Source organism: Myotis daubentonii, chromosome 3 (genome assembly GCF_963259705.1).
Source record: "Myotis daubentonii chromosome 3, mMyoDau2.1, whole genome shotgun sequence".
In the NCBI taxonomy this organism is placed as follows: Eukaryota; Metazoa; Chordata; class Mammalia; order Chiroptera; family Vespertilionidae; genus Myotis; species Myotis daubentonii.
In genome coordinates, this window is record NC_081842.1 from 58,031,765 (window position 1) to 58,056,655 (window position 24,891).

Consider the following 24,891-nt stretch of genomic DNA (forward strand, 5'->3'; position numbering starts at 1 on the left):
GAGCCCCCTGCCCTCCAGCCACGTGCCATGTCCCCAGAACATACCCACAGTCCACCCAGCAGATGGTGCCTTGTCCTTTCACTGCCTGGGCCACAGTGGACAGTAACCTGAGATGACTTTCAGCTGCAGCCTCTGTAAAAAACAACAACCAAATATTAAACATCTGTGCCCAAGGACACCAGGCCATCCTGCCATCTTCTCTTGGGGGCAGGGAAGGAAGGAAGAAAGGAGACCAGTCCAGAACCCCTGTTAAAATATCGTCCCGGTGACCAACAGTTCTGGGAGGATCGCCCAGCTCATTCCAGGAACCCCTGCTCCCGCCACATTCCTGGGCCCTTCCTCATGGACAGAGAACCCCCACATAAGCCACGCCTCCTGTAAGCCACACCTCACCCCACATTCCTCTGAGCAAAATAGGTAACTCCCGGGAGAGTCTCTGACTCACTACCTTTCTGGGACAAACTTTGAAAATTTTATAACCACATAATGACAATTCTGTAACTGAAGTGGGAAATGAGTTTGCCAATTCCACCCTTGTCTGTCCTTGGACCTGATGAGGGCAGGGGCCCAATCCTTCCTTCCTTTGTCCATCACACACGCATCTAGGGGCCCTCGGTACAACCTGGCGATCAGATGAAGTTTACATGTGACACCAGTCTCCGACAGACAGATGCCAAGTGTACCCACGTCAGATGTCATAGCCCACTTCCCAGGAAATGGCAGGGGAGGAACTGGGCCGGGCCGTACCTCGGGTGTCAGCTGCAGGACCGCAGACCAGGCCTTGGGCAGGATGGAGTGGACATGAGAAAGGAAGAGTGCTTTGCTGGGCCAGGTGTCAACTCCTGTGGGTCTGGGCAAAGCACCTGGACTCTATTGTAGGAGGGCAGGTTCTTGGGGACGGAGCCTCTGTGGCCAGGATTTAGCACGGCCAGCCTGCAAGGTCCCACTGCCAAGTGGCTGTGGCCAGTGTGTCACCTCCCCCTGCCGTACCTGCGAGCGCATGTGCAAGGCCTGCCAGGCAGACACTGGTGGGAAGAGCAGTCTGCTGCCTTCCCCCTCCGATACGTTCCAAAGCCAAGCAGACATGGTGTCTGAATTATCTGCCTCCACAGATCTCCTTTTCTAGTGCGGAGAGCTGTTTGTGAACACAAAGCATGCAGAGCCTTTATGGAAGTGAACAAAAAGCATCATTCTAGAATCGTGCCAGGAACCCCACCAGGGCACCAGGAGGAGGGCGCGGCAGAGGGGGAAAGGCCATCGCTCAGCAGGCAGATGGGCTCTGGGGAGCGGAGAAGGGAAACTGGAGTAGAGGGATAGGCAGCACCCCTCCCCTAGCCCTGCGGAAAGGGAGCCCTGCCTGGAAGGACGGGAGGGGAGAAACCCAGTTACTGTGCTGCCCTGAAAGCCCACGCACAGTCACAAGTCTAGTGACAGGCCTGGGGGGGGAGGCAGGAAGGTAGGAAAACCACCCACGGCCACTGCCAACGCAGGGAGGAGCCGGCACGCGGGAAGCATGAGACCACGCTTGGGTGAGGGCTGGAGAGAAAATAAGACCTCTGGGCCCTGCCTCTGCCCTGCAAGCCCCATCTGGAGACCCCATCCACCTTCCCACCCTCTAACTAACCAAAACCATTCCCTGGTGGCAGAGCCCTCCCGTCCCTGCAGAGGTAACACATGGCTTCCTCCCTCCAGCAGAAGAAGCAAGCAGCGGTGGAGCAGGGACCAGCTCGACTGACCAGCTTGAACGGCGTCTACCGTCTACCAGCTGCGAGGCCTCAGACAAGTCAGCTGCTCTCTCCCAGCTTCAGCTCCTCCCTCATAACCTGGATCTTATCTGACAACCTGCGCTGCCTCCCTCCTGGCGGAGGAGCGACGGGGACCGTCCTGCAGAAGGTCCTCGAGGCGTCCTTGTACGATGATGAGCTTCCGTGGCGGGACGGACCCAGAGAGGAGCCGAGTGTGCTCCCACACTGACAGCCGCCAGCTCCAGGAGCACCCACGGGGCGAGCCACGCTTGTCAGGGCCCCACACCCAGGCCTCAGGAGCAGCTCTGCTTCTCCTTAGCCTCAGTTTACCCCTGTTCCTGACAGCAGAGAAAGGTTAGTCACATGCTGGGCTCCCAACAACAACCTCAGAGAGCATCTGCCAGGCTGCAGAAGAGCAAGGAGCAGCATGTGCCAGGGTGCTGGGAGAGTGCGGGCTCCAGGAGGGACACAAGTCCAAAACATCCATCAGCCCCAGTGTAAACGAGTGTCAAGGATGAGCTGCAGGGAGAGCTGTGCCCGGAGCTGGCCCAGCCACTGGCTATTGCTTCTCCAGGGCACGGAGAACTTGGCATCCTCAGGAGCAGCGAAAACACTTAACTGTGCTGGAATAGTATCAACAGTCTGATGTTCAAAGTCACAGCCAAGAGCCAAGCAAACCTCTCTCCATCCACTCTGCCCTCGCCAGTCCCAAGGTCAGAGGAGGCAAGCTGCTGCTCCCACCCCCCCTGAAGCCGCCCTGAGCCCAGTCCAAACTCAGCCTTGTGTTCCAATCCCAGAGTAGGACAGATGGGGGCCAGGCAGGGTCAGAGCTGCCAGCCTGGGTGCATGTCCCCAAGCCTGGGACCAACTCAGCTGGCGACGGGCCGGCCCAGGCTGTTCGTCAACAGCCCCGGAGAAGCATGCCCTGGCAGGGCTGGCCTGTGCCTGTCCAGGAAGTCAGAATGTCCATCCCCAGTGTCCACAGTCCTCTGTCCTCCTTCACACTCATGCCCTCTCCTGAGGCAATGAGGCTTTTTCTAAGAAACACTTATAGAAGAGAAGTGAATGACCTCTCAGGGATCCCAGATCAGCAGAACTAACGCCCCTCCGGACCTCTGCCGTCTCCCATGGAAAGCGGACAAACACGGTGTCCCTAGGACTCTCCCTGCCTGGCTGTTGGTCCTAAGGTCTCCGTCTCCACCTCTGGCCCCTCTCATTCCCTTCCTATCGCATGCCCTCCCCAACGGGTGACCCCAGGCGGGCACTCACTGGATTTGGAGTAAAGCACCAATACATTATTCCGGGTCCTGAGAAGTTTTTTCAAGTCCTTGGGGTCAGAGATCCTCTCGATGAGCGAGGAGACCTTTGTGGAGCACAGCCATCCTGGCAGGACAACCTGCAAATGAAGGAGACAAGGACGGTGAGCCCCGGGTCCCGGCCAGGCCTGAGGAAGAACAGGTGCCCACAGAACTACAGCTTATCTCACTTCAGAGGGATGAGGGCACACCAACCCTTCTCAGGAGACTAGAGCTGCCCGTCACCTCATCCCCTCGCCAAGTCGCCACACACCCCAAGACACTTCCCCGCCCACTCTCAGTCTCCACGTCCCTCTCTTCTCCATGCACTTTCATAACGCTGCACGGACTGCATACAACACAAGCATGTGCGTGGACGTACCTGCCACCCCCTCAATCAAGACCTCTCTGGGAGGCCAGTGTCTACATGCTACACTGCATCACACACTGGAGCAATGTGAAGACTCCATCCCACTCAGAAGCACCGAAACACAAAATCCACAGAGAAATAAGATCACCTCTGAGGTTCAGGATGGGAATGGATGGTGAGGGTGTTTCTGCTTGCCCTACTCAGCCAACGATCGCAGGAAACAAGCCAACAAAAATGAGCGGATTGTCCCCAAGAAGCCTGCAAACCTTGGGTTACTGGAGGTACCAGGCACCTCCACAGGCATGTGTAAGATGAAAGCAGTGTGTGTGTGTGTGTGTGTGTGTGTGTGTGTGTGTGTGTTAAATACATGAATAAGGAGAAGTCACATAGCAGATCCCCTCACCCAGCCCACACAGCTGGCCAACAGCCCCTTGCCTGGTTGGCAGAAGGCACAGGGGTTACTAACATGTCCACTAAAATAAGGAAAGCTCTGCTGGGAGACACCAGGCAGAGGGTGGGAGTGTGGCCCTGAGAGAAAAGAGGAGATTAAGGGAAGTCTATGAACTAAACCTTGAGATCAACCATCCGCATGAGCCCCATCCCCTAGCACCCCTGTTCCAGAATGCTGCCAGTCTTGTTCCCCCAGGCAGGAGATTAGAGAATTTTTCTCTGGGGAAACTGAGAAGCACAAGAAAAACAATCTAAAGACAGTGACTTGGAGATCCTCCTATGGAACAGCTGAATCCCCACTCCAATCCCTACTGTGAGGTGCTCTCAGTAAACAAGTGCCCTCCACCTCTCCCCACACTCAGTCTCTGATCATGTGCTAGTTAGTGCCTTGCTCTTCAATACACACAGATAACGAGGTTCACCAGACATCTGAGGAAAGCCCTTAACATAAAAGGGACAAAAACAAACCAATGGAAAGATGAAACTAAAACTAAAAACAGCCAAATTAAAGCACAAACAGCCACATTAAAGGAACTCCAGAAAAAGAAGAAAACAGAGGGCAGGAAATTATCAAAGAAATAATTTGAGAAAATACCCCAGAATTGAAGGATGAGAGCTTTTCAGTTGAGAGAGCTCAGCATCAAGAATAAAATTAACTCTCACCAAAATACATCTGTGCAAACATGCAGAACACTGCTGACAAAGAGCAGATGTGTGTTTCAAAGAAAAAAACACACACCACATATAAAAGACCAGGAGTCAGAACTGGCGTAAGGCTGGTCATCAGCACACTGGAAGGCAACGAAGCAGCGCCTTTGCGATTATCAGGCAATGCGGTTTCCAACTGGAATTCTATCACCAGCCAAACTGTCAATGGTGAATACAAATTTACTCAGATTTTAGATCTCAGATGTGCACGATTTACCACCAATGCACTCTTTCTCAGGAAGCTACTAGAACTCATGCTCTACCAAAACAAGATGTAAATAAAAAATGACAAAGACATGGAATCTGGGAAACAAAGGATCCAAGAGAGGAAAGAGGCAAGAAGAACTACCATACTGATGGTAAAGAGAAGTCCGGGACAACTGGCCAACAGCCGACAGAGCAACCAGCCCAGAATGGAGCAAGGACAGAGGAATATGGAGGAATGTGGTCAATAAAAAGAGGCAACTGTAGATGACCTGATATGCTTAATCATATTGATCAGGGAAATTGTCTGACCAAAGTTACACAGCTAATGAAACGCAGGGCCAGGACCCGAACCCCAGTCTCTCTCTTTGATCCCATGCCCTCTCAGTCCACGGCCTCTTTGCAGCCAGAAGTCTTGAGTTGAGTCTGAGCTCTGCCACTCAATAGCTAGGATGGCTAAGCAACATCCCTCAACCTTCCAGAGGCTTAATGCCTCTCACATCTGACATGGAGATAATAACACCGCCCTCATGGGACTGCTGGAAGGATAAAATGGGATAACTTATCGAACATACTTTATAAATCATAAAGCACTCCAACAGCATCGTTACCATAATACGTAATACAAATTTCTATCTCAGCAGAACAGAAGACAGAAATGTAGCCACATTCTAGTGCTTCTAAATATAATCTGCCATTAGGTTTCAAGGTTCCTTCTCCCCAGGGTGAAACCATCCAGGAGGAGGAGTTGAGGAATGACCTCTCCCTCATTCTGCCCGGCCAGAGCTGGGGACAAGGCCTACAGACCACTGCCCTTAGGCAGCCCACCTTGAGAGCTCACCGAAAGGTTAATTCCACTTTATTGTTACGTGTTATTTCGTTTACTGCTCCCAGAGAGCGAATGGACTTCAGACTAAAGAGTTCATAGCTCAATGCACGTGACTAAAGGAAAAGAGAAAAAAACATCTGTTGGAAAAACACACTAACTCTGCTCTGGTTTTAATCCTCAGATAATCTGCAGTGAAGAAAAACAACTACCTTTGCCCAGTGCCTGGGGATTCTGACCTGTGGACCAGCCCTCCTGAAACTGGCAGGCATCTGTGCTTCTGGAACTGGGGAGAAGGAAAACGGGCGGTGGGGGGGAGGGGGCACGGGACAGCCCAGTGCCCGCCTGCCCAGGCAGCACAGTGGCGTAGCTGGGCGCAGCGACAGCCGAGTCTATAACAGAAACCACAAGAGCCGACCCACAGCTTCCTTCCTATAAAACTCAGAGAGTCCCTCAGGTCATCTAAACATCGGCCACCCCCAGAGTAAACAAACCACGGCCCAGGCCCAGCCAGCCACCAAAACCTCTGACCCAGTGCTCACCCTCACACAGCAGAGAGCTTAAGCTCAATGAGAGGCACACCGAGTAATTGCCTCTGCTCGAACACCATCACCGGGCATGACACTGGGGCTTACACGGGCACTGCCCATAGCCAGTCTTCATGGAGGGTCTGTCTCCTCCCCACCTCCCCATCCCTACCCCGTCCCCTAGACTAGAGCTAGTTCTGGAGGACGGGGCCCAGAACAGCACCTGGCCCCTTGCAAGCCACAGGAACTGTTCGTCCAGCATAATAAAAACATGACAAGGCACACTGGTTACCATCCTGGGCTCTGCAGAGATCACTGCTAGGAGCACATTACACAGTGAGTCCATGGCAGCTCTCGGGAGACCTGGAAGGGACCGCTGACACCAGGCCGACCACAGCACAGCCAGTGAGGGCCTGGGTGGGAGCACGGCGGGCGGCGGGAGAGGGCAGGTGGGGCCAGGCTGTGGGTCTTGAAAGCCTGGCTCCTAGAGAACTGCATTTGGCCATGACCTCAGACTGGGCAGCCACTAGGAAGCTGGAGGTGGAGGGACCCGCTGGGTGGCTGCCCAAGTGGAAAGAAATGGGTCAATCCAAGAGTCTTGGGGGAAAAACAACAGAACTCAATGACTATTCCTATGTAAGCAAGGAAGAGAGAAGAGGCTAAAATGACCCCAAGGATTCTGGGCTAGGAGCCGAACAATAGCCAAAAATGGAAGAATTAAGAAGCAGCAGGGGCTTGTGTCTGTCTGATGCCGAGGAAGGTGATAATGAGCTCAGGCATGGACCTGTGGACAATAAGGCACCGCATTCAGGCTGGGGAGTCAGTCTGGGGTCGAGGCTCAGCGGGAGAAGCCCAGAGGAAGGACAGGAGGACAGCCAGAAGGAAAAGGTGGGAAGTGCTCTGTCAACACAGACCAAAGAGGAGACACACAGAAAGGCGATGATGGATCCGCAGGCACAGTCCACGGCAGAGTCCCAGGACAATCTGAGATGATCTCAGTAGCTGAGTGGGAAGCGAGTGCTTTAAAGAGACAGCACGCCCAGCGCAGGAGCTGGCTGACCCTGCAGGGTCGGGAGGATGGGCTGTCTCCGTTGTCCATGTGTGGGCACAGGAGAGGCAGCGTCTGGAGATTTGGGAGTGACAGGGGAACACAGACCTATGGCCAGTTCCAGGGGAGACCTGCGAGGCTTACTTAGCATCTCTGAGATTGGGGAGGATGAAAAGCCTGTGTCTGCCTCAGACCCGCACCTTAGCCGGCAAACCACAGGGACAGCCAGGAGGGCCGCCCTTGCTCCCTCCCCTAAGCCCCAGGGGATGCTGCTCCAGCCACTGAACAGTCTCCTTTCTCCTCCCCTTCAGTCTATTTTAACCTTTGCAATGTGCACGCTCCCTTCTTTCCTTAAGATGCAGCTCCAGTGGGCCCTGGATCACCTCCCAGGGCCATCCTGCAGATTTCTTAAGCCACGACCCACAAACCTTGATAACGACAGTAACTACGGCAACAATAACAGTGTTAATGATGCACAGACCCTCTGCTTGGTCAGGCCCCCAGGGGAGAGAGCAGCGCCAACCTCCCAACTGCTCCTGGGCTCGGCGGGCTCTTTATGGTCTAAGTCATTCCCTTTAGAAGTAGAAGAGAGAAAAAATCCCCTCTGTTCACCATGCAAACTCCTGATGGGCTGCAATAATTGCTTTCTTTCTGCTCCTCGACCCACAGCTTTAACAGGATTTGTATCAGGGCTGGGCAGCCCGTGGGCTGGGCTGAGACCCATAAGCCATTCCCCCAGTGCGGAGCAAAGCAAAGCTTGGGAAGGATGGGGGATACAGGCCCCCAAAGGTCCCACGGGCATCAGAGAGCCAGTGCCCACCCATCAGAGTGCCCCCAGCGCCTGTCACAGTAGCACCTCGCTTAGAACACCAGGCCTCCATCCTCAAGCCCCTTTCCCCCAGCAGAGTACAAGGCCCTCTTCAGAGCCAGCATGAGTCCTCACCCCACCTCCACCAAGGTGGGAGGCAATAGGGTCGAGGAAACTGGGTTCCCTCCTCATCTTCCAGACTCGGCAGTATCCTCCTAACAGTGACCCTCCAGCCTACACACCCCAGGGTTAAACACCTGGACAGAGCACCACTTCTGGAGTCAGACCCGGGTTCAGACCCAGGCACCCTCATTCATAGCAAGACGATCTCAGATGTCACTATACCTCTCAGGGTCATTTCCCCACCTACAGAGCGGAGGGGGAAATGCTGACACCTGCCTTGCGGGGTTGGCTGAGGATTAAACGAGAGGAGAGGAGGGGAAGTACACAGAGAACCTAACATAATGCTTGGCAAACAGAAGTACATAATAATCGTAATTATCTGTAGTAGGACCATTAGCGAGACTAATCAGCGACAGAGCAAGGACAACAGTAAAATGGGCACCACCTCTTCCTCTCCAGGGTCCAGGCTGCAATCAGGCAAAATAGCACATCAGGCAGGAAGACGCATGCACGTACACACACTCAGCATCATAAAACCCGGGGCAAAACACATCGGCACAGCGACCCAGGCCAGAGGCCAGGTAGCACCTGCAGAACGTGCTCTCCAGGTCCCGTGCCCATTTGCCCCTCACAAAACCCGATGAGTGGGCACTGGCCTCCTCCTGCAGAAAGGAAACCGAGGCTCAGAGAGGCTAAATTACTCGTCAAGGCTGCACAGTAGGTAAGCAGTAGAGCTAGGACCAGAGCTTAGGTCGCCCTGCTCCTGCCCAGAGGAGGTGGTCTGCTTCTCTCAACCCAAGCTCCCTGAACCGGGGCAACTGCCTTCCCAGGAAGGGCCCATCAAAACCGCCAGGAGAAGCCCTCCTCTTCCAGAATCCCATGGCAAGGAGGGTCCCAGCAGAGACTTCCACGAGCCCTCTGCTTCCTGCCAGCCTAGAGCATTGGGGGTCTGTCCCTTATCAGGGTCCTGGGGCCATTAGACCAGACCTGCTGTTAATCAGATCTCGTACAGAAGTCTGTGCCTCTTCCACCACCCTCTCGCTCTAACACACAGCACACACAAGCTCCCCTCTCTCCTCGTAAGCTCACCCACCAGCACCACAGGACTACAGAGATAAAGAGTCATACAATTCTGGAAAATAATCGGGAGAACAGTCCTTGTCACATCACACCCTCGGCTTTAAAAAGCTCTGGATCGCTGGGGCGCGTGCCAGCACCCTCATGGTCTCTATCGCCAGGCAGGCTGTCTGTCCTCATAGATTCATTATTCAATGCAGATCACGAAGCCAGAGCATTCAATTATGTAACAGCAGCTTGCTAAAGGAGGAAGATTTAAGGACAGAAGTTTAACATTTAGGGGAAAGGGTGGAGGTGGGACTTGACCTTTTTGGCTTTGTCACCTGAAAAAAAAAAATACCCTTCTGATGTTGGGAAAAAACTAGTTAAATGTAGTGTAACCCACATTTTGCTCAAAATAGTTTTGAAATGTGAGAATCTAAAAGTCTTGATTCTTAAGAAGTTGGTGGTAAAGGGATCCAGGAAAAGGGTTAAAAGCAGATGACCTGAGCCTAAGGTCAGAGAACGTGAGCTGGCTGAGAAGTTGGAGCTGGAAGGAGCCGAGAAGCCCAAATGTGCTGCCCTGGATGTTTACGGGCTGTGTGACCTTGGACAAGTCCTCTCCCCTTCTCTGAGTATCGGTGTCTTCCTCTGTAAATGAAGGAGCTCAAGGTGATTTCCAAAGTCCGTTCTCACTGTGGCATTTGGCAAACCTATTCCCACGACCCCTACCGGAGAAGTACCAGGACGTCCTTACACCTTCTCAAGCGGAGCTTCTCTGGACACGCGGCCGCCCACATTGAAAGCCACACCTCTCAGCTTCCCTTGCAGCAGCTGTGGCTATGGGACTAAATTTTAGCCCCGGGAATGCAAGCAGGAGTATTATAGGAACTTTTAGGAACTGTCCCTAACAGACGTCTGGTATAAGTCTTCTTGGTCCCCTCCTCCTTCCTGTCAGTCCAGCGGAGACAAGGAGGAGAACGCACCTGCCAAAGGTGTGAGGTAACAAGAGAGAAGACACCTGGTCCCAGTGATATACGGGCCCCGGAACTCCTTTTCCAGGCTTCTCCATTAGTGAATAACTGCTCTTCCTAAGCACTGTCATTCTGTGTTTTCTAGCACACATACAAACAGATTTTGAGTACCAACTGCAACAGAAGCTTTAACTAGAAAGAAATATTAACAGCTGCTCCAGTTGGGATATTTCAAAGTATTACAGGCATTAAGCCATGCATTACACTTCTGATACATTGTAATAAGGAAAGAGACAGAGAGAATATCAAGGGTTTGACTTACTATGTGCCTGCCATGTACCCAGGTTTCACCTTGCCTGTTCTTATCGGGTATCTTGGTCACCTGGTGCCAGCTACCCACAAATAAGAGGACATTTAGCTAGTAACGCTCCTATTTACCTACAGCCTCAGCCCTTTGCTAGTAAGGGGACCGGAAGGCCAGGACATCACTGGCAGCCCCCAGGCTGTAGTTGGGCTGGCTGGTTGGTTCCCCAATACAGGACTCCTCTCAACATTCTTCACATTCCAGCCTCCAGGTAGCCCCCCAGAGCCAAGGACTCAAACTCTCCTGAAGCTGTTCAACCTAGTGGGGCCCAGGAAGGTGGGGGAACTAAACATGTTCATCCACAGAAGTCCCAGGCCTCCATCTTACCTTTTCATCTTGGATAGCTCCCGTCATTAGAAAGTTCAAATTTGGCCCCCTCCCACACCATTCTGTCAGCTTATCACACTCTGAAGATAGCCAACACATTCCCTCCTAGGACTCCGTAGGTGAAATATCCCAACCCCTCATGTGTGCGTGCCTTCAAGTCCTACTCTGTCGCAAAGGACCTGCCCTAGACACAGCCGTGCTCCTGACTCTCAGAGCTAACCCAACGCTGGGAGCCGCGAGTCAGAGCCTGAAAGACGAATGTGCTACATGACACTATAATTTATTTTGGGAAATAAATACCTATGCTTTCATAATTCAAAATAACGGGAAATTAATCTCAACGCAAATCTTGACTGGTGGGCCACAGTTTTAAAAAATAAGAAAGCTGAGCCCGGCCGGCGTGGCTCAGTGGTTGAGCGTCAACCTATGAACCAGGAGTTCACGGTTCGATTCCCGGTCAAGGGCACATGCTCAGGTTGCAGGCTCAATCCCCAGTGGGGGGCATGCAGGAGGCAGCAGATCAATGATTCTCTCTCATCATTGATGTTTCTAGCTCTCTCTCCCTCTCCCTTCCTGTCTGAGATCAATAAAAAATATATTGATAAAATTAAAATGTTGAGAAACACCATTAGTGAATCTCTTAAAATATGGCGCTCAACTGTCTGTCACACAGTGCTGGCAAAAGCCTGAACTAGTACAGTTCTTTTGGAAAGCTACTTGGCACAATTTATCAAGTATCTTAACAGTATTTATGCTCCTTGACTGGGTAATTCCACTTCTGGGAATGTGTCCTGAGGAAATGAGGGGAGGTCTGACACAGATATGACTCACATGGTCCTGCTCACAGGAGACAAGCATTGTAAACAGCCTAAGTATCCAACAGTGGAGGAATGGTTATTTAGAGTAAGCCACTAGACAGAATAATAGAGCCATTTAAATGATGTTTCCAAAGACTGTGCAATGAAAAAAACACTTGTTTTAACGTTAAGTTTTAAAAGACAGAATTCAAAATATGCCTGGTATGAATACAACTATATGCAAAATTATGCTCAGAAAAAGACTGGAAGGAAAAAAAAAATGCACCAAAGTAAGATTGTCCTTGGAGAGATTTTTATTCTCCCCCTTTGTCTATTTTTCTAACATGCTATAATAGGCATGTCCAGTTTTAATATTTAAAGAAAAAAATTACCTCCATTTGGCCACCATCGTGGAAATAATTGACAATCTCAAAGTCTCTCCCCACATGAAAATGTAACTGCACAGTGGAGAGGCCTTGACTAAGGAATCAACACTAACATCACCAGGAATGGGTCAAATGGACCTCATACGCCTCCTGATAGAATAAGCTAAAGAGAAACATCGTCAAAAACCAAAGGAGGGGACATTCTTAAAAAGTGTCAAGGTCACAAAAGACAGAGACTGAGAAACTGGTCCAGCTTAAAGGAGATTAAAGAGCTCAGACAATTAAATTCAACGTGTGGCTCTGTACTGAGTCCTGAGCCAAAACGCCACATTCCTGATTTTTGTCACTGTGGTAGGTTATGTAAGAGAATGTCCTTGCCTTTTAAGAAACACTGAAGGCCCTGGCTGGTGTGGCTCAGACGGTTGGGCATCACCTTGTGCACCGAAAGGCTGCTGGTTCGATTTCCTGTCGGGGTACATGCCTGGGTTGAAGGCTCAATCTCTGGTAGGGGGTGTGCAGGAGGCAGCCAATTGATGTTTTACTCTCACTTTGATGTTTCTCTCTCTCTCCCTCTCCCTTCTCCTCTCTATAAAAATCAACAAAAAGATCTTTAATAAAAAGAGAAATACTGAAGTATCACAGGGAGTAAAGGAACATCATCTCTGTACACTGTATATATGTAGAGGGAAAGTATCATAAAACAAATGAGATGAATGTTAGTATCTGTTGAACATGGGTAAAGGGCAGACAGGAATCCTTTGTATTCTTGCAACTCTTCTATCAGTCAGAAATTATTTTGAAATTAGAGCGAGGAAAAAAAAGTTACCTAGAGACAAAAACAGAGATGCCAAGAACACCTTCCACAGGCCTTTGGTAAAGGTCCACCACCCCACAGTGCTCACGGCACTCTCCACGTCAGAGCAGTGCTGACCTGCCTGAATTCACTTCCGGCTGCCGGCTGCTCCTCTGCGCCCCTCACATTATGTAGTTTTTATAAGAAGCATCATATGGAATCTGCAAAGTATGTACATACAACACATACCTAGAATGTCTTGGGCAAGAGAGAGACATGTACAAAAGAACACTGATTTTAAAATATGAGTAATTTATGCCCCTTGAAAGGGCAAAGGTTGGGCATCTGTCTCCAACCACTGTGGCTAAACACCATTCTTTACAAGGAGTGAGGCCTAACCTCAAACCAAGTTTAGGGATTTCACCAGCAATGCTTCCCAGTGTTCAAATGTCTACCCAGCAGCCTTCAAAATAAAAACTATCACCATAAGCCCCTGAATGGCAACTGTGTGTGTGAGAGAGAGGGAGAGAGAGAGAGAGAAAGATAGAGAGAGAGAGAGAGAGAGAGAGAGAGAGAACGAACCAGACTGACCCTGGAATGTGGGACCCCCTCACTAGCTGAGGGAGCTACATGTGCTTATCCTATCTAATAAAGAGGAAACATGCAAATTGACCATCACTCCAACACACAAGATGTCCACCCCCATGTGGTCAAAGATGGCCGCCACAAGATGGCCAGCAGGGGAGGTCAGGGGGGGAGGACCCAGGCCTGCAGGGGAGGGTAGTTGAGAGGGACAAGGCCTGCAGGGGAAGGAAGTTAGGGGCAACCAGGCTGGCAAGGGAGGGCAGTTAGGGGCAATCGGGCCGGCAGGGGAACAGTTAGGCATCGATCAGACTGGCAGGGGAGTGGTTAGGGGGAATCAGGAAGGCAGGTAGGCAAGCGGTTGGGAGCGAGCAGTCCTGGGTTGTGAGAGGGATGTCCCAGATTGGAGAGGGTGCAGGCTGGGCTGAGGGACACACACACACACACACCCCACTCGGAATTTTGTGCATTGGGCCTCTAGTCCTATATAATAAAAGGTTAATATGCAAATCGACTGAGTGGCGGAACGACTGGTCACTATGATACGCACTGACCACCAGGGGGCAGATGCTCAATGCAGGAGCTGCCCCCTGGTGGTCAGTGTGTCAGCCAGAAGCCGGGTTCACGGCTGGCGAGTGCAGCGGCGGTGGTGGGAGCCTCTCTGCCCCTGTGGCAGTGCTAAGGATGTCCAACTGATGGCTTAGGCCAGTTTCCCATCAGTCAGACCTCCCCCAAGGGCTCCTAAACTGCAGGCCGGGCTGAGGGACATGCCTTCTTCCCCCACCACCCCCCGCCCCCGAGTGCATGAATTGCCTTCTTCCCCCTCCCCCACCCCCCTGGCCCCTGAGTGTGTGAATTCCAGGACACTGGGCCTCTAGTTAAGAATAAGAGAAAAGGGGAAGTAGTTAGCAAGGAATAGAACCTAAGAGCAGATTCTTTTTTTTTTTTTTAAATATATTTTATTGATTTTTTACAGAGAGGAAGGGAGAGGGATAGAGAGAAACATCAATGAGAGAGAAACATCGATCAGCTGCCTTCTGCACACTCCTCACTGGGTATGTGCCCGCAACCAAGGTACATGCCCTTGACCAGAATCGAACCTGGGACCCTTGAGTCCCCAGGCTGACGCTCTATCCCAGGGGTGGGCAAACTTTTTGACTTGAGGGCCACAATGGGTTCTTAAACTGGACCGGAGGGCCGGAACAAAAGCATGGATGGAGTGTTTGTGTGAACTAATATAAATTCAAAGTAAATATCATTACATAAAAGGGTACGGTCTTTTTTTTCAATAGTTTTATTCATTTCAAACGGGCCGGATCCGGCCCGCGGGCCGTAGTTTGCCCACGGCTGCTCTATCCACTGAGCCAAACTGGTTAGGGCAAGGGCAGATTCTTTCATTTAAAATCCAGGGCCTAGCAATCAGCCCAGGATCACGGTAACAGCTGAAGTACAGAGTGTTTATTGTGTCACCAGGAGCAAGCTAAGCAGTTCACATGATTATCTAATATAATTGCCCTGGCAGGTGAATGAAGTAGGCACCTCTGTGATCCCTATTTTATAGAGAAGGAAACGGAGACTGAGGGGTGTTTAGAAACTTGCTCAGCATCACACCGAACGTAGGACGAGAGCTGTGACTCAGACCCAAGTCTGACAGACGCCGGCACGCGAGTGGAGCACAAAGACAGCAGAGTCCTGGAGCCACGCACCTCTGGCTGCTAGCTTTTGTAAGTTCAGGGTGTCCCCCAAAATGTACTCACTCTTTGAATAATTATTAATTCCAATGGGTTACATCTGAAAAGAGAGAAACATCCATTGAGCCAGTGGTTCTCAACCTTCTGGCCCTTTAAAAAGGTTCCTCATGTTGTGACCCCAACCATAAAATTATTTTCGTTGCTACTTCATAACTGTAATGTTGCTACTGTTATGAATCGTAATGTAAATATCTGATATGCAGGATGGTCTTAGGCGACCCCTGTGAAAGGGTCATTCGACCGCCAAAGGGGTTGCGACCCACAGGTTGAGAACTGCTGCTTGAGCTATGAGCTGTTAAAGTGTGTATACATTTTGGGGGGACACCCTGTACAAAGCCAGCTATCCTTTTTATATTTTTGCTTCCTTTAAAAACCACATTTTATACACACAGTATGGTCCCCCCGACCCCATAGTCCCTGCAGCACAAATGTGGCTGTCAACAAGGGACAATGGGGCAGGGGGGCAGGACAACTGATCCGAGAGCTTATAAAAACAGGTTTTCTTATCCTGAAATTGCAACCGCAGTGCATTTAACCAGGACTTAGGCCCTAAAGCCCTAATGTTTTGGAAAAACCTCTCTGAGAGCCAAGAGGGCTTGGCTCGCTGCCAGCGAGGGCACATGTGACACAGGCTAACGAGAAAGGGCTGGTAGCAACAGTGCATCAGGCAGCAGGAAGGGAGAAAGAGCAGGTGAATTCTCACTCCGGAAATCCAGCTCTGCCTCAAAGCTCCGATCGTTGATAAGAAAACAATTCAGGTGCTCATGACCCATGTGTACATCGAGCTTTTACACACATTATCGCCTTCAATCCTTCAGCGTTGAGAGCCTCAACCAGCGTTTCCCACCCCACAGGCCTTAACCCAAGCGCCGAGTCATAAAATCAATTCCGTGAGTTACCACCTGCATTTTTTAATGACATTAAATAGAAACATCAGTGTGTACCACAGGTGGCAAATACTAAGTATTCAGTGAAATGTATCTGTTATATTTATATACATATGCACTTGGCAATAATGATTAAATGTATAATTATCCTTGCAGGGGTTGTAGTGAACATGTTTGAAAAACAACTAGAAATAATCAGTGTGGGATGTGGTACTATCCCCACTTTGGAGATGTGAAAACCGAGGCTCAAAGGAGTTAAGGGACGGGCCTTGGGTGAAGCCTAAATGGCAGCACCAGGACTCAGGGTGTTGTGAGCTCAGCTCCCACACTCATCTCTTTGCCCATCCATGTGAATACTTCCCACTGGTGCCCTCGAGCTCCCTCCCACTCCCTACAGCTGCACCCAGACCAAGACCCAGAGGCCAAGAAGTCCGCTTTCCCTTCCCATCTAGCTACTGGATGTGAGCTCCTGAAAAGCGCTGCGATGACAACCTGATCCATCTTTCCTCTCCGCCTGCAAGCCCGAAATTCCCCACGTGCCTTCAGAGAGTAGCGAAAACCGCACATGCTCAGCCAAGTGATGCCTCACAGTATCACTCGTGTGTGTGGCCCGAGACATGGGCAGAACTTGGGCTACACCACTCGGTGGAGCGCAGCAACCTTGGCTACCCAAATATTACCACCCCGTAAACTGAATGCTGTTAACTTACCAATGTGTCTGGTTGGTAGCTGCACAACAGGCTTTTCAGAAATACAGATTCCTGAGCCTTATCCTGGAAGTAAATCCATGTTTAGACACGCTCCCTTAGGCTGGTTTGGATCCACAGCCAGGTTGGAAAATCTCTAACCACTGGCCCGTCTTTTAAAAAACCGCTTTCTGGTCCCCAGGCCATTCTTTCCTTCACAGCCAGAATTTCCCACCTCCCGTTCTCTCCTACCCACCCCTGATCCCTCTCAGATCGGCCCCACCACCAAAACGGTTCTCGATGGGGGTTCAACAATAACCACCACACGGATAACCCTACAGGATCCTCCAGTTTCCGGTTTGTTCAACCTCTTGAACCTGGAGGAACACTCTTGGTTCTCCTTCTACCTCTCCAGCCACCCTTCCTGTCTTCTTTGGGAACCCTCGTCTCCCTAGCCTTTAAATGTTGAGGGTCCATGGGGCTCACGCAGTCCACCTCCTCCTTCCTCTCTGCCCTCTCCCCCCATCTGGCCACCTCCTAGGCAGCACCCCTAAATTCACATCTCCAGCCCAGGCCTCCCTTCTGAGCACCACACCCTCACATCCTATAGTGAGCATATTTCAAAGTGTTATTGAACTCTTTCATAAGGGACCCACAAAAATAAAAGTTCCATCAAAAGAGGATATAAGAAAAGGTTAAAAAAAGATTTAAAAAAAAAAGAAGTTATAAGAAAGTAATATGCATGACTGATTTTTAAAAAAGGATCCGGATACAAGACTGCTAAATTAGACACCAAACTGGTGAGTGTCCTGCAGGGCGATAACTGGCAGGTCTCTCTTCTCTACCAAACAGAAATCATTTGCATCTTCTCTAATATCACGGAGGCTGGGTCCTAAAGGATAGTAAGCGAAGTTACATTCTCCAGAGCACCTGAGGGGGCTCCTGAGACAAGGCTGAAGCGTGACATTAAAAAGTCACTAAATCATCTTTTATTTCCAAAATTTGGGATAATTTTCCTTTTCCCTGGGGTCTATGAATTTGGATGGGGAAACATCTTCATTTTCCTTCACGATGCATGTAGGTAACAAACAGTACCTGTAGCTTTGCCATTAACAGAAATCACATGTTCTCGCCACATTACAGTTGGTGCAGATTAGACACTGCTTACGCTACTTAAAATTATAGAATTTAGCAAACCTAACACTAGATTTTCTCATATGATATAAACAAAGAAATAGAAATGTTCTTTTACCACGTATTTGCTATGTTTTGATAACTGTATTTCAGCATCTCTGGTTTCCTTTATAACCCTATGCGTTGTTTTACAGGTTATTCTAAGAAAGGGCCCACAAGTCCTCAGAGAAGCCTTTCCTGACTCCCTGTCACACTTTCTCTTCCCACCTCAGGCTTCCTCCTTCCAGCACTTTCTACCTGAATTAAATAACAAATCAGTGGTTCTCCCACTAAGGCTTAGTGACTAAGCAATGGGACAAAGGGATGGTGTCCATCTTATTTATCATCGTGTCCCCAATGCCTTAGCATGGTAGGTCTGACTCCTAAGAGACTCCCAAGAAATACCTGGTTTTTTTTTTTAAAGAAAAAGAAAGACCTGTTGAATGAATGAGGATCTGTGACACGCGGAGCATGCAGACCGTGGCACACATTCCTTTCAAATAAGGACCCAAGGTGAGACCCTCCATAGAGCAAACCGGCTTGTTCCCCAGAGCCTGCCCTACTTGGCCCAACAGCAGAGCTTCCAGCCAAGCCCATGTCTCGGCTCAGGTACTAAATCATCTTTATGTGTAAGCCCCAGCTTAGAGCCCTCGACCTGGATCTTCGTTAATACCTTCCAAGGCAAGGATTAAAGGATCTGCTCATGAATTAAAGACATCTGCTCAGGCCAGGGGGTTGGAGGAGCCGTAGGATTCTTGCGGGGGATGGATTCCTACTCTCATCCCAGCCAGCTATAATGAGTTGGAAACGCCGAAGCCAGGCCCAGGCTCACCATCAGGCCATCTGGGAAAAGAGTGCACATCAAACTGGGGACCCAGTATGACCCTGGGCAACCCAAAGGCTCTTCTAACTCCGCACTCAGTGTGAGTGTGTAGCCCGTACCACATGACTACAAAGCGAATTACTTAGAAGTGGTCGCACACTGGCGTGTGGGAAGAGGCCCTGTGGACCTAAGGTGGTCAGAGGGAACCGCAAACTGGAGCTGAGAAGGGACTGATGAGAAAGGTGGGACGACTGTCCAGCTGGCGGCCCGTCCAGCTGGCAGCCTCTGCTCCCCTACTTAGGCCATCAGGGAGCTAAAGAGCAGGTTTCAGGGACACCCCAGGAAAATGGCTGGTGTTGCTATTTCAGAAAACAGCACCTAGCAACCTGGCTGCTTAATCACTCAGGTGAGCCCCTGAGAACTATTGCTGTGTCTCAACCCTCTGTCTACCCCTCCACCTTCCAGGCCACACCCCCACTCTTGTCTGATGCTCTATCTCCTCCCACCTCTCTGTCCACCCACCCATCCCTCTCCTCTACCGGGAATAGCATTTAATCCCCTTATCTCCCCCAGTTAACATGGGAATCAAGACTACACAGACGTGAAATATGTGGAAATGCTTGCACACTTGAAAGCCTTCCTCAAATGTACCAGGTTTTGAGGAATCTCCATACCAGGGTGCCTACGGAAAATGAAAACCCCTCAAATGTACGGCTCCAGTCAGTGCTGCAGGATGGGCCAGGTGATGGGCCAGGCAATGGGGAGCATTGCACTCCTCCCCTTCCCCACTGGGACCTAGGATGCCAGGTGTGGGGAAAAAAAAAAAAAAGGGAAGAAGTGGGGGGGGGGGCGGCGCGGGGGAGGGGGGGGCAAATAAACCATCAAAGTCTGGGTAATGTAAGAGAAGTTAGGCTGTCCTTATAGCCCATGCATCACGCTCAGGCCCACTGTGATTCAGACAGCCTACAAAACCTACCACAATGGCCAAGCAAGACACAAGAGCCCTACAGAACAAAACCACAATGCTGGGCGAACCCTCCAGGGAGGCAGTGTGGTTGGTCTATCCATTCTCAAGAGAGGCTCCACTTTCAGAAGAAAGGAGAGAGGAAAAAAAGAGCACTTAAATCCTTAACCCCTCTGCAATCTCCCCCCCCCCCGCCCCCGCTCCCCCCACCAGGGGCAAGGAGCGAGGCAAGAGCCAGCTCCAAGGAACTGTGATAGAAAGAATGCCAGCAGCACAGGGCGTCCCCACTCACATCTCTCTGCTCCCACCCGTTCTGGCCATTCACTGTCCACCACCTCCTCCTAACTGGCTTCCCCAGCACCTTCTCTGGCAACTTGAGATGAAAGCTGTGGCTCCCACTTATTGGGCTCCCAGGGCCCAGCGCTGTGCTGGGTGCTTCCTGTGTTATTTCTGACCCTTTCAACCCTGCGAGATCGATATTATGACCACCATTTACAAACAGAAAAACTGAGGCAGGGCCCAAGGTCACACAGTTCCTGAGTGTCCGTCACACTAGACAACAGAGAAGTAAGAGGAATAAAGTGTTGTTCTGAGAAAATTAATCCGGTCTCTCCCATTCCAACCCTTGCTATTCAAAGGGCAGCTTTCATCATGTCTCTCCATTATCTGCAGAATGGAGTCCCCAAAGTCGGCATTTAAGCTTCTTTACGATCCACTCTCGCAGTCTTATTCCTCAATTCCCAGACTCAAATCCTTCCTACCAGCCAGCCAGGCCCACCTCGCCTCTGCCCACATTACTGTCTGGAAAGGTTTCCTTCCTCTGTGGGCAACACGGATTCCTTCAACCAAGCATGGACTGGGGAGGACTGCATGCCAGGGCCTGGGCTAGGTGCTGGGGACACAACAGCCGGGACAGGGAGGATCCACTGCCACGGAGCTCAGAGTCTGCCCTCCTTGTGAGGCGTGAGCTGGGGGCATTCAGCGCCCCACAGCCTGGCCTTTGCCCGAATCCACAGCACTCAGTGTTTGCCACTCATACGCCAGTCGGCCATTCCTCCAACTTACATGCCAGTTCTGCTTCAAATCTTCCTCTGTAATGTGTTTATTTCTGTGGGAAAAGTGCACTCCAGGTTCCAAACAGCATTATAAATGGCAATTAGGTGCCAGGCCAGCCCACAGAAGCCTATTAAATATATAATGTCGACTCTAAATACGTGCGCATGAAAAGCTCTGCAGGAGAGATGGGGCAAACATCTCCTGCTTCCTGCACCTCCGCCCACCAGGTTCTGAGCTTCAAGCCACCATCAGGGAAGAGGTCTCAGCAGTGGCTTTGGAGGAGGGAAGCAGGTGGGGGGCCTGGGATGACAGAGATGGAGTGGGCAGAACCCTGATTTATAAGCAGGAGCCTGGCTCTAATCCCAGCTCTGCCTTTAGAAATGGGGTGGCCTTGAGTGAGTCCCTTCCCTCTAGAAGCCTCACTTTTCTTTTACAAAATGAGAGAGCTGGGTGAGAGCAGCAGTTTTCAGACTTTCAAATCTCACAGCCTGGCAGGATATGTTTTAATGTATATGTATATATGTATATGTTTAAACATAATGTGTAATTTCTTGTTTCTATAAACAAGAAAAGACTTTTAAAAAAAATCCCAATATACCAGCACAACTTTCATTTTTCAAAAGGATACTGTAAACCACTCCCTATCCCCAAATATGGACATCACCTCAGGAGAATGAACAAGTTTTTAAACTGAAAATATTTGGATTCATGAAAAAAACCACTCACCATTGTCATTTTTCCAACTTGTCTGTGGACCAGTGAAAACCTCATCACAGCCCAGCTCCAGGGCTTGGCCGGCTGCAGCAGGGAGCTGAGCTGGACAGCAGGAGGGGTCAGTCCGCCACAGGCGTGAGGACAGAACAGCTCAGCCGCCTCAGCTGCAGGCCCTGAGGGCAGAGACACCCAGCCAGGAAGGGCTGGAAGCCACTTGTCCCAAGTGCTGACTGTGACTCCTTCTACCCCGATATTCTTCTGGACGGCTGAGGCTCCCAAAAGAACCTTTTCAAAATGTTCCCTTTTCTGAGCAGAAACTAATCTATATTCATGTGCAACACTTGGAAAACGCAGAGAAGCATAAGCAAAGAAGTAAGCAAAAGCCACCCACAACTCCACCTTCCAGACCAGCCACTGTTCACTTTGCTGCACTGCTAATTCCTCCAACACTTATGTAGCCATCTTCAGCCACCTGGGATTTGGTTCTGCATCTGCTTTCCCCTTCCTATCACACTAGGAAACTTTCCCATACCCTTAGACATCCTTTATTAGCATCACAGAATTTTCATAATAAACATAGCACTCTAGTAAATATAAATATTCTTCATAAACATGACTTCCCATGAGATGGACAGGGCCAAAAGTCATTTAACCATGCCACTACTGTTAAGCATGTACGCCATTTCCATATTTTTGCTATTAAAACATGTGGTGGGTGTACATCCTGTCCATGAAACTCTACAGACTCCTTTATACTTCTTTATGTGGCTCAGGTCACAGTCCAGTGCTGTGCACATATCAGCCCTCAGTAAATATTGAGTGAACAAAGAAACTCGATCCACTCCCCGGATCTGGAAGCCCTTGCCAGAGGGACACAGAGTTTAGACTGACAGAAGCTCACCCTCGTGTCCACCAGCCACTCCCCACTGACGGTGCACCTATGTCTCACACCTGCTAAGCCAAGGGCTTCGGGAAAGGAGAAAACGGCAATTCCTTGCTGAGGATCCCCAGGTTCTCGTGTTCTCAGCAAACTTAACCGCTCTTCTGAACCCCTGGGTGGAAGGCACCTGCAGACCTCAACGCTGACTCCCACACGCCCTCCAGACTGTTCACCCTCTGCCTCAGGAAAGCCATGGCCGACCCTCCCTCTGAATGAATGGATGGCTCCCCTTCAGGGGAAGCTCCCAGCCCTTCGGATATTAGCATTCGCTGTCCTGTCTTTATTTGCTCACAGGACTGACTCCTCTGCCGACCCACGGCAACACAGGATGGCAGGGACAATGTGTATTTTGCTCTCCACCCAAAATCCAATCCAGCGCCCAACGATGTGGTTGATAAATATTTGTTGAATGAAACTTCTTTCCAGTCACATTCCCAAGCCCTTTATTTTCACAGGAGGGAGGAAAGCAGGACCTCCTGAAACAGCCCAAGTGCAAAGACCTCACAGGAAATCCCACCAGAGATGGTCCCCTCTGCCCCCTCCTGGGGTCCTGCCTGTCCCAGAGGCCGGCCAGGGCCAGCAGGCTCCAGGGAACAGAATGCAAGCGATGGTCAAACACAAGGAGACGTGGGTGAAGTGACTCTGCCCCACGCCAGCCTGGTTCTCTCCCAGAGGGAGAATGGTCCGACTAGGGGTAGGGAGCTTCCAGAAGAAGGGCCACGCCCCACTGGGGATCCCAAAGGGGCAGGGCATTGGGAGATGGAAGTACTGAAACCAATTCAAGCCACACGATTTTTTTCTCCTCCTGTTTGCCCAGCATCCTTGCCACACCCAAAAGGGGAGAGAGAGAGGAAAAAAAAAACAAAACAACTTGAAAACTCCGGGTTGGAGAGGGTGCCGGCCGCAGGAAGTTCCTTGAAACTTCAGGAAAAAAGAAGCCAAGATGGTCTTAAAATAAGGGAGACCAGGAGTCATGGGAAAAGGTGGAAGGAGGCCCGCACAGGATCCCACCGCACAGCCACAGGAACACCAGGCAACACCAGGGCCATCCCTGGCAGCTCTGGACCCTGCGGGCACACCCGTTCAGACCTCTCCCAGGGATGTCTTGGAGGCGGCACCCACACGGAGCAAACTCCTCTCGGAGAGCCCGCCACTCCCAGCACCGGGACCACCCCACCCCCCCTCCACTCTTGTGTGATGTTGCAGTTTACAGAGCTTCCTCCTCGATTTCTCATCCGACCCCCGGGGCAACCTTGCGAGGTGGGTATCTTTAACGTTCCCATTTCAAGGGTGAGGAGACTAAATCAGATACATGAAATGATACATGAAACGATACACGCGTCACACGGCCAGAAAGTGGCCGGGGTTGGTCCAGCCTCAGTCGGGTGTAAGGGCAGAACTCCCCGCGGGCGGGGGCCAGGTGCGGGCCGGCGGTTTCCCAGCCGCCCAGGGCTGACACCAAGAAGCAGGTGACCCTAACACCAGGTTTCCGCCATGCAGGGGGGAAAGCACCCCGATCCCACACGGCACTCACACAGGTGCAGGGCCCGGAGTCTGGGGCGCGGCGCACCCTCCCCCAACCCGCGGGCGTCCCGCCCCAGCCGGCGGCCGCCCCCTGACCTGCACCCCCGCAAAGTTGTGTCCCCCGCGCTAACACCCTGCGAGGGATCACCCCGCGCCTTGGAGATCCCTCCAGACCCCGTGGCCCGGAGCAATCTGAGGGGAGGACACGGGGCCAGCCCCGCTGCCTCTCCTGTAGCCTCCGGTCCCTGCCGGCCTGGGACACACGCCCCGACCCCAGTGGCAGGAGGCAGCTCCCCGCGCGTCCAGGATGGGCCGGCAGGAGGGCGCGCGGACCCGCACGCTGGGCGCACGTGCTGCCCCGGCCCGGACCCCTGTGCCAAAGCCTCACCCAGATCGCCAGCAGCAGCAGCAGCCACGCCGCCCCGGCCCGCGCCATCCCAGCCGCCGCTGCCCACGGCCGGCTCCGGTCTTCACTGGGGCTCCCGCGCCCGCAGCTCCGCCGGGTCCAAATGCCACCGCCACTTCCCAAATGCACCCCGCCTCCGAGTTCCCGGTGCCACGTCTGCCAAAGCATGCGCACCGGGCGGGGAGAGGCGTCCAGGAAGAAGTGCTTGCTGGGAGCTGTAGTTTGCAGCAAGGCTGGGCTGTAAGACCTGTAGGTGTGAAGTTGGCCCCGAGGCCAAGTAGGAGCTTGAGTGGATTATGAAATGGCAAGGTCCAGGAAGGCAATTGATTTGGGACATCACTCTGTGCCTAGAACTTTAGAAACGGCCTCATTCAGCTCACAGAGGTAACTCCACCCCCCGCCCCTTCCCCCCCCCCTCCCCCCCCCCCCCCCACACACACACTTTGAGATAAGATGAAGAGTCAGCCCAGAGCCATTCAGCAGAACACACAGTCTGCAAACGGCACGGTCCAGTGCTGCTTGTAGAGGATCCCCAAAGCCCTCTTCCCTGCCCCCCCAGGCTTCCACCTAACTTTTCTTTTCTC

At 51.5% G+C, this 24,891-nt stretch overlaps 1 protein-coding gene across 1 annotated transcript in view; it reads right to left on the bottom strand.

The window, feature by feature from the left end:
* The window catches only part of PDIA5 (protein disulfide isomerase family A member 5), an 84,402-nt gene extending 59,817 nt beyond the window's left edge, over nt 1–24,585 (bottom strand). The window contains exons 1-3 of the mRNA XM_059687664.1: nt 24,290–24,585; nt 3,015–3,141; nt 45–132 (exon numbers count right to left, since the gene is read on the bottom strand). Coding sequence (XP_059543647.1) covers nt 45–132; nt 3,015–3,141; nt 24,290–24,475 — 401 coding nt within the window. The 5' untranslated portion in view covers nt 24,476–24,585. The remainder of the gene's footprint in view (nt 1–44; nt 133–3,014; nt 3,142–24,289) is intronic.
* Nucleotides 24,586–24,891: the final 306 nt, after the last annotated feature.